This window comes from Seriola dumerili, unplaced genomic scaffold (assembly GCF_002260705.1).
Source record: "Seriola dumerili isolate Sdu_G_001 unplaced genomic scaffold, Sdu_1.0 BDQW01000025.1, whole genome shotgun sequence".
In the NCBI taxonomy this organism is placed as follows: Eukaryota; Metazoa; Chordata; class Actinopteri; order Carangiformes; family Carangidae; genus Seriola; species Seriola dumerili.
Window position 1 is genome coordinate 10,184,956 of NW_019174280.1, and position 9,972 is coordinate 10,194,927.

At 41.3% G+C, this 9,972-nt stretch overlaps 2 protein-coding genes across 3 annotated transcripts; one reads left to right on the forward strand and one right to left on the reverse strand.

The window, feature by feature from the left end:
• Positions 1–224: 224 nt before the first annotated feature.
• On the reverse strand, positions 225–2,113 carry LOC111240467 (leukotriene B4 receptor 1-like). The gene has a single exon (XM_022770493.1). It carries the CDS (start codon positions 2,064–2,066, stop codon positions 1,146–1,148), a length of 921 nt encoding a protein of 306 aa, XP_022626214.1. The 5' UTR covers positions 2,067–2,113; the 3' UTR covers positions 225–1,145.
• A 1,823-nt stretch (positions 2,114–3,936) lies between these two features.
• LOC111238268 (serine protease 23-like) lies at positions 3,937–9,907 on the forward strand. Of its 2 annotated transcripts, none has more exons than XM_022767709.1 (2): positions 3,937–4,018; positions 5,964–9,907. In XM_022767709.1, the coding sequence occupies exon 2, from the start codon at positions 5,968–5,970 to the stop codon at positions 7,399–7,401; it is 1,434 nt and encodes a 477-aa protein (XP_022623430.1). In that variant the 5' UTR covers positions 3,937–4,018; positions 5,964–5,967; the 3' UTR covers positions 7,402–9,907. The 2 variants fall into 2 exon arrangements, with proteins under 2 accessions (XP_022623430.1, XP_022623425.1); XM_022767704.1 differs by lacking the exon at positions 3,937–4,018 and adding an exon at positions 5,139–5,302.
• Positions 9,908–9,972: the final 65 nt, after the last annotated feature.

Sequence of the window (9,972 nt, forward strand, 5' to 3'; positions counted from 1 at the left end):
AAATTAGTGAAAACAAAGCTCAAAAGGTGAAGACCGCACAGAGCAGAAAGAAAAATAAAATGGTGCTTGGATGAATGACACAACTATCACGAGACACATCAGCAGAAGAAGAACACCACTGAGCTTTATTGAGAACTATTTATACAATGACTAAATTTAATCACAGAGAAAATTAAATGAAACCTTTAATAATAACAGAGAAGTTCTGTTGCAGTTGTCTTTGGAATAACGCTGCTACTTTGCTGGAGCACTGTACATTCACCACTATCAAGTGATTATGATGTGAACTCAAACAAATTACAAAGTGGATACGTGAAGTTTAAGTACTCAAGTACAAATGTTAGTTGTTTAGTTTGTGCTCATTTTTCATGAGCAATTGGTCCCGAACGAAAAAAACACTGGTTTTTGTATGGAATAAAACAAGATACATGAGTTTTAGAGGTGCCTTAGGGCAGATTTTTTTTATTTACTTATTCTTTTTTCACAGAGCCAGGCTAGCTGTTTTCCTCTGTTTGCAGTCTTTGTGCTAAGCTGAGCTAAGAAGCTTCAGACTATATTCATCATTCAGACACAAGAGTGGTCATCATTTAATTAGAGATAATACATCATATTTTATCATACAGTTGATGTATAAGCACAGTTTATTGTATAGGCAAAAATATAAACAATATTCATCTTACAGGTAGAGCTGAAATAGTCTGTGTCGATTCTACTGATCATAGACAAAGGAATGAATAAATGAATGGGTTTACATATCTTCTTATATATCAGTACATCACTCCCACTATCTTTATCTTTCCTCGTCTGTCTCTGTGTCTGTTCCTAAACAATGGAGACAAATGGTCACTCATCTAGTTGGATGAACTCCAGCACAAACATTTATTCAATCTTTTCATTAATTGTTTCCTCTGACCGGGTCTCTCCCATCTCTCCCTCTCTTGACAAATATAGTATCACACCATCAAGCTGAGTAACACAAGGGAGATGAGATCTTTTGACTGAAAACAGCTTTGTTTGGTTCCACAAGAGCAAAAATAACATCTCTCAGCATTATCATCCGCACGGTTCTGCATCTGTACTGATATCTGCTGGCATTTGGTAATACACCGACGAGACAGACTTCCTGCAAATGACGAGGTTCTGTGTTAACAACAGTATTTATTTTCAGGTTTTTGGCACACAGTGCACATGCTGCGAGAAGCAAATGCGTACAGAAGAGGATTCAGGCAGCTATTCACAAATGTCAGCGCTCCAACAATGTTCCAGCTGTCGATACAAAAGCTCAACAGACCCTCGTTTTTGACAGAAATAGCTGCCACACCCAACAAATTTATGATATGATGTGGCATCCATAGGGCGAAAAGGGTCACGATGATACTGGTTACCAGTCTGGTCGTCTTTGGGTGGTTGAAAAAAGCTGTCTGGTTCACCCTTCTGTGGAGGCAGATGTATGCAAATGCCACTACAGAAAATGAAACTAATCCCACCAGGGACTCTGACAGCAGCACAGCCACCCACTGGGCATGGGAAGAGTACTTAGCTTGGCAGAGTGTCATGTGCTTCTCTTCAATTGGCTGTCGAACCAGTAACGCAGGGATGGAGAGGATCATCCCAACCAGCCAGAGCAGAACCAGCAGCCTCTTGTTTCCTACATCATGTAAACTCTTATGTAGGTAGACCACCTGCAGGTACCGCTGGACGCTCAGCACCGTCACAGTCAGCAGGCTGCTGTAAAGGCAGCAGTACACGAGGTACGCTAGAAGCTTACAGGCCACCAGTCCGAAGATCCAGTTGTAGAGGAAAGAATAAATCCACAGGGGCAGGGGCAGCAGGCAGACCATGTCTGATATAGCCAGATTCAGCATCAAATTTTGGCTCAGACTAGACAAGTGCTGCCAGTTTGGTTTGAGGATGATCACAGCAATGTTTCCAGGAACTCCCACCAGGAAGCAGAAAGACAGCACCACCACAGGAGCCAGAGTGCTGGAGTCCCAGGAGACGAGAGGTGACGGTCCAGGAGAGGAGGAGTTGTTAGATGTGACCTCAGTGGAGTTGAGTTGTTCCATACTGCTGGCAGAAAATGTTAATGTTTTGCACCAAGCAGGTGATGATAGTAAATGTGAAGGCACTCAGAGGAACACGATGTTCCCCTTTAACAGCGTCAAAGAGGAAGGAATAAGAAATAGTAACCAGGGGTTAAATTGGGTTTCGTAAGGAGTGGGAGCCCTTTGTTTTACATTTTACTGTAAATAGTCAACTTCTTTCAAAGCATCTGGCCATCAGTTCACATATTAGCTATTAATTTTCCTTTAGCTTCCAAATAGCATTGTGTGTGTGTGTGTGTGTGTGTGTGTGTGTGTGTGTGTGTGTGTGTGTCTATGTGTATGTGTGAGAGAGAGAAAGAGAGTTATCTTTTCAACATATCATTTATAATACAATATAATATTTGTTATCTTCAAAAATTTGTCAAGACGTGGGTCATGACCACATCATGACTAGAGTTCAGCAGAACATGTAGTCTGCAGATAGATAGGAAAGACAGCAGAGTCTTGCTATTGAGTCCTATTTGGAAGCTAAAGAATGCTACTAGAGAAACTTATGTCTAGTTCACCAAGGCAACACAGCTTAGTATATACACATAAAATGTTAGCTAACTCAGACAGTTTCTTTTGAAAACTACTTAGCAAAACTATTTGACTATTTGAATATCAAATGGTGCTGTTTGCACTATTTTCTGTCCGTCGAAACCTATAAAGCTCCTTGTTAACATTGGTTTGGTTGTAGAAATCACCTCATATATCTCGCTTTGGAGTCGAGAGAATTACTCATTGAGGCCAATATGCTATTATGTTTAGTGGGACATTTTAAAAAATAGAAGTTTGATATGATGTTGAAGGACACAGATCAGCTCCGGTGGGCTCTAGTTTAACCCCTGTTGGTAACACCATTTTTCATGCTTTTCAACGCTCTAGATTGCATCCTGCAATGTGAGAAGAGTTATGGTGTATTCTTTTGTCCTAATGGTATACCAGTATTTATGTAGGTACTGAGGAACAAGCTGTAAAATTATGGAAAAATGAGGTAACAATTTGGAATCTTACAAAGAATTTATACTGTAGAAGTATAACCACAGGGTAGCCTATGCATGCAACTAAGAGATAATTTTTACTGTAGATATTATTTAACTACTGGGTACCTGTTATTAGGGGGTAATGTAAATATAGTAGTGTGATGTTGTTGCGCTATATAGGACATTGTACATTTTGGAGGAATTTTGTATTGATCAAACCCAAACACAGACTTTTATTTTGAAGGATGTGGGTTAGCATTTACAGTATCACGTTTCCTAGATTCTTTAAGTGCTGCTGATATGTCTGTATCTGTATGTTCATTTACAATTGGACTTGATTGATTTGAAATTTTTTGCACTTGCTTCATTTCTGGTGACTTTACTTCCGCTTTGTTTGGGGCCTTTCCTTGGGGAGGGTGTTCAGTCACTGCCATTTGTACTATCGTTTTAGTTGTGGCCAAAATGTGATGAAACCCTGTGAATGTCACATTTCTTCACAGTTTCTGTCGCTGTGGTATGGCAGAGAAATTGCACAGAGAAATTCCGTGAAGTGAGTCCTTTCTCTCCACTCAACCAGAGCAGTCAGACTCAGTAGGCTACTGAAAGAAGACAACAGAGGATATGAAGAGGGCAAACAGGCCTTTGCCGGTTAAAAATAAGTTCAGATGTGATTCCGAAGAATATTTTCACCATATGTGAAAGGAGGCTGCAGTGCACAGAACTGAAAAAAGCCTAAGCTTGCACCTTGAGGAGCTGCGGTGTTGGTCCAACATAACTGTCAGGGAGAAGACTTTAAACATTTTAACGACTTCAAAATTGTGACATGGCTATAAATGAGCATCCAGTGATGAAGTTTGATGTTGAGTGAATGACAGCTGAGACAGTCTTCAGAGGCTGACAGTATCCATGACAACACACTGTCCCCTGGACCTTTGTTCTGAAGTAAAGGTAGAGATGTGCCCCATAGTTATTTTAAGTACCTCAACATTATAAAGGAACAGTAGTTTTATGAAAGTGGCTATGGCTTTGTATGTTTTCTGTACTGCTGAACATGGCGTATCGCTGGGAGCGGGTGGTGATGATTGTCGCCGGACAAAACCTTCTGCCGTCGTTGCGTTTACAAGAAAAGAGGTTATAGTGCGTCCTCTGAGCAACACTATGTCTTCAGGGCAGATTGGAGGCTACACTACTGAGTCGTTATCGGAAAGTGATGAGACGGGCCGGGGCTAGCTTGTTAGTTTGCTAACTTCAGCGGGAGAAAATACTTGATAGAGACAAGAGTTAACATCAGCGTGTCCCTGGAGACAGCTCTCGGCGAGTAAAGGAATTAAGTGTGATGCTGAACTTGCGATGTGTCCTCTAGACTCCTGTAAGTAAACAGCTGATGTTCTAATACAGTGTGAGCGGTACACGATTTATTCAAACCAAATCCTGCAATATTCTTGCAAATGCACAAACATCACCTGTCAGTATGACATCAGTAGTTAGTGGGCCTTTGATTGGTGTGTGTGTGTGTCCCTGTAGGTGCATGTGTGTGTTGGTGTTAAAACAGATAATCAAGGAAAAAGGAGGCATCCTGCACTGAATGAACTCTTGTTGCACTGAGCAGAGACATACTTGTCAAAATAAACCAACATGGGTTAATGCACAGGTTCTTCAGATCTGAGAGGTGTAGAGTTGTGTGCATGTGTATCTCTGTGTGTGTGTTTGTGTGTGTGTGTCTGGACAAACTTCAAACGATCACCTGACGTAAATCTAAACTTACATTTTTAACCGCAAAAGCAGCGCATAAACACGCACTCAAAAGCAACATTTTGTCAGCATTTCTCTACACTTGAAAGCGTCAGTGTTCCCCGCGTATTCCCTGCCTAATAAAAATATTTGCGGAATCCAGAGAAAAATACTGCAGAATTCATGTCCACATGGCTCCACTTTTGACTTTTGAGTGCAATGTCATCACATGATAAAAAACCTCATTCATGCTTTCATCCTCCTGGCCGACTCCCACCCACGTTCTGCCTGTCTGGCGGTCACTTTTTTCTGCATCAGAGTGGGATCTAGGTTTCCAGTAGGATCTTGCTCCGCAGCTTCTATTTGCGTTCCACTTTTTTTTGAGCCCAGGAAATGATGGATCCCAGTCTGCTGGAAGCCGTTTGGATAGAGGGGATTTTTTATTAATGAGAAGGAGAACATTGACTGGAAGTTGTTGAAGTGTTTTTGGATGTTTTGCAGGTAGGAACATTTTTGAATTTGTATTCTTTGCGTCTCTTTTTCAAGCGGCATTTTTGTATCAATTAGGCACGAAGTACAAAAAATTAAATCTCACATCACTAGCTTTCCTCTTGATACTTACAAAAGCTATGTTTTTTTGTGTGTATCTCCTATTTTCACATAATATGTCCTAATTATCCTGCGCTACAGACTTGTCTAAGTTCTTTTCTAAGATGTTTATATAGTCTAATAGAATAATATTATACATAGATAATATTATACACGCTTCAACTGTTTGTGCAACTAAATGACAGTTAACTTAGACTGTTGCATCTGCTAATCATAGCATTGCCTCTGTTTTGATCCTATTAATTCAACTGCAGACGCCTCGTGTCAATATAAAACAAAAATATCACAGACATCACTCACTTTTCTGCCAAGAGACTTATTTAGAATTTGAGCATGTGCGCCCTCTGCTGCCAAAATAATATGGAAACTCAACGTGAATGCTACTTGAGAGAGAAGTGTGGAGGCTCTCTCTCTCAAACTTGACACTCTATACCATTTCACTTTCTCTTCACCATTTCAATCTTTTCCATCTCTAGAAGGATCCATGAGGTCCGGAAGGAGGTCAATTCTCTCCAACACCTAAGTATTTCTGTCTTTGTCTCTTTCTTTTTAGTGGAATGGGCCTCAAACACATGTGTCTGCTGCTCTGTGCAGCTTCCCTGACAGTTTCTGGAGGTTTTGGTAAAGATGGGAACAGCGAGGCGTACGTGTGGACCAGGCAGAGCGTCCCGGTGCTGCTGGACACACACACGCAGCTTTTAAACACCCCTTTGTTCAGAGGGCAGGAGGAGGATGAGGAGAAAGGAAGGGCAAAGACACTCTGTGGGATAGAGTGTCAGGGCGGCCTAACACCTATCGACCAGACTGAGCAAGAGAGGCTTCTGGGATATGAGACGATGTATGAGAACGGCACGCGCACACACACAAATATCAGTTTGCAGGGTTTTAATAAGACGTCTGCAAGAACACCAGCCCATTCACAAACAAGTACCCGGAGGAAACGACAGATTTACGGAGCAGATGGACGCTTTGTGATCTCTGATACGCATTTTATCACCAACTACCCGTTCTCGACTGCAGTTCGCCTCTCCACAGGCTGCTCCGGAGTCCTGGTGTCTCCGAAACATGTGCTGACGGCAGCACACTGCATCCACGATGGGAGTGACTACCTAGAGAGTGCCAGCAGGCTTAAAGTAGGAGTGCTGCAGCTCAAAACCAAAAAAAGAAGAGGAGGAAGGAGGAGAGGAGGGCGGCGGAGGGGTGGGAGGAGAGGAGAGGTGGAGACAGGTGAGGGGAAAGAAGAGCAGATAATGGAGGAAGGTGAGGAGCAGAATAGTATAGATGGAGATGTAGTGAGAGGAAGAAATGGAGGCAAAGGTAGGAGACCCAGAGGAAGAAGAGAGAAAAATCATGTGTTGGCTGATGATGGAAATATAGATGAGTTTGAAAGAGGAAGGAAACGAAAGCGTCTCAGCCGTGTTCGGCGCAGTGTTGAACCCAGAAGGCAGCCGGTCTTCCGTTGGACGCGGGTTAAACAAACCCGAATCCCTCAAGGATGGATCCAAGCCAAGAGCTCCACCAACTCAGTTTCGTCTGACTACAATTACGCCCTTCTGGAGCTGAAACGACAAATCAAACAAAAGTACATGAGGCTCGGAGTGGCTCCCTCTGATGCTTCCCTGGCACGGATCCACTTCTCAGGCTATGATGCTGACAAAAGCCTGCTGGACGGGCGTGGAGACGAGAAGGTGGTTTATCGTTTTTGCTCTGTGGCAAAGGAGTCTGACGATTTGTTGTACCAGCACTGTGACGCGCAGTCCGGCGCGACAGGTGCAGGTGTTTACATTCGTCTGAGACAGGAAGCGGGAGATGTAGACAGGAAAGGGAAGTGGCAGAGGAGGGTAATCGGGGTTTTCTCAGGCCATCAGTTGGTGGAGGCGGACGGAGGTGAGCTGAGGGACTTTAATGTTGCTGTGAGGATCACTCCTCCCAAGTATGCCCAGATCTGTCACTGGATCCACGGAGATCCAAGTTTTTGTGAAGAGGTCTGAACTTACAGAGCAATGGATCTCCAAGAGAATAAATCCGTTGTCACTTTCTACTAGACTCAAAGATCAGGGCTGGTGTGTATAAAACATCAAAGAACTGGTCTTAAGATGGTCAAAGCTCTGACTTCTGAGTCAGAACGTTTTTGGTAAAAAAGTAGGACTTAGATGCTTTGCTTAAATGCTGACTGCAGTGATTCCTAATTGTTGTAAAACAAGGACTACAATCATGTCCTCCCTCCCAAAATGCCCTCAAGCACTGAAACAGCCAATAGAGAGGCCCCCATGCATATCTTGTCACATCATTCACTGTAACCAACATTATATGTTTCAGTATATTGCAACATACAAGAAGAAAGCACATAAAAGATTTTTTTGTGCAGTTATAGTTACGATATCGATATGCAATATATGGGATATTTATCATACAAATCTTAAATGAGCCCAAAGTAGTCATAGTAGGCGTTGACCTAAAAATGAACTATTGCTTAAAAGAGAGCAGTAAAATGAAAGCAAAATGACCTTTTGGTCTTCTTAAAAAATCTGATGCCTTTAAACCAAAATTTCACTCTGAGCAGCTTTATACATACCAGCCCAGGAGTGCCGACCTGATGTGAAACCAGCTCACCTCTTCAGTGTCAGGCCGTATCAGCAAACCTGTAATCCATGACTGTTGCAAATGTCCCTGATTCTGGATCTGCAACCTGTTCAGTCATTTATCAGTTCATTTAGAGACTGTCGAAATCACATGCTTATGAATGACTCAAAAATGGCTAAAAACATGCAAAGTGTCTAAATTTGAGTTGGTTTTTTGACAGAATTTCATTGTTACCTTTTCTAAAGACCACAATTGTTTGTCTGTCTTTGAAACACTTAATTTATATCACTGTAATTAACTGAAACTGTAATTATGTAAAGGGAAAGACAAAATATTATTATCTTCTCACATGTTGAACAGTGTAAACTTCTTGCTTGTTCTTGTTTGTTTTTGCAGTACTGGTGATAGCCTGTTGGTCCTTATTCACTACACTTCAAGAAAAATCTGAGTGTACACACACCACATACACACACATACAGTGTATATATATATATATATATATATGTGTGTGTGTGTGTGTGTGTGTCATATTGTGTTGTATTGTAATTCTGCCTGTTATTGACCTGGCCACACATTTTCTTTTAACGCAAATAATTCATGTTGACAAAACAAGCTGACGAAAGCAGACCAGAGATAAGTGATGAGCCGTGAGGATTGTTTGGATCAGTGTATTTGTCTTTTATTGCATCTCATTTGGACTCACATGCAGGTGGGGGTGAGGGAGGGAGGGCGATGCCATCGATAATAACCCAAAAAAAGAAAAAAAAAGAAAGAAAAAAAAAACATCACAGCCTTCATATGAATACTTAGCAAACATTATTTATCCACATTCTTTTTGTTTTTATGTATCATAGTCATCTTTATTTTTCTTTCAACACTTTGTTAATGCCACAATGGATTAAGATACAGTCACTTTTGGAAATAAACAACACACAGAACATCCAGCGTATACTTGAGTACTTTACGGTGAGAGTCCCCAAGACTTCCAGTGACAGTACATGAACAAATGTACTGACCGCTGCTGCGTCACAAATGACCCAAAGAGTACTGAGGCCACATTCCAATCACGTACACAGATGCTTCCTTGTCTCTTTGATTTCCACTTTAACATGACGTCATTTCGTGTGGAGACTGAGACAAAGAAAGGAGCTCTTAGAGAATATTATGCAGATTGCATCTCAAATTGACCTGTGTTGCATGCTACAATGCAGTATCACTCCACACCAGCAGAGGGCGCAACAGTTAACACTCAGAGCAAAGTTTCCATTCAATACTGCCTCTGATTACAGATGTATGTACAAAGGAGGGACGTTTTTGAGTCTACTTGCTTCTTTTTCAACGATATAATTTGATGTAACTAAAAATATATGATACACTTTTATTCTCTCAAAATAAAGATTAAAGAAAATATGTATAATCTATCATTTAAAATAGTCTAAAATGCATATGTCAATTTGAACACATTTCACAAATTTTTGCATGTTCATACAATCCCTACAAAAAGATAAAGTAAAAATGAAACTGAACACTACGTGATGTGTTCGATGATAAGTCCCGATTTGCAGTGCAAGTGGTTTTCAGGTACATTTTGATTAAGAATCGATCTCCAAAAACTTGAAGTAGACAGGTGGGAGGATGGATGGCCAAGCAGATATAGGAACAACCAAGTCTTTAATGACATAAACATAGCTCAGTATTAGTTGGGACGACAGGGGTAAAGGAGTTGGAGTGGGGGTTGGCCAGTGAAGTTACACACACCGAACACAGTCCACATTTAACAACACAGTCCTCGTCGGGGAGATGCGCAAAGAAACCAACATATATCCACCATTCCAAGTCAGCTGATACGCAGAAATCCAGAGTGAATCTAAATACACATTTATCTTTTTTTTTTTTCATTTTTCAGAAGTATATTAAGTAAAGGTTAACACTGAATTACACCCACACCCACACACACATAAACGGAATTTTGTTTTCTG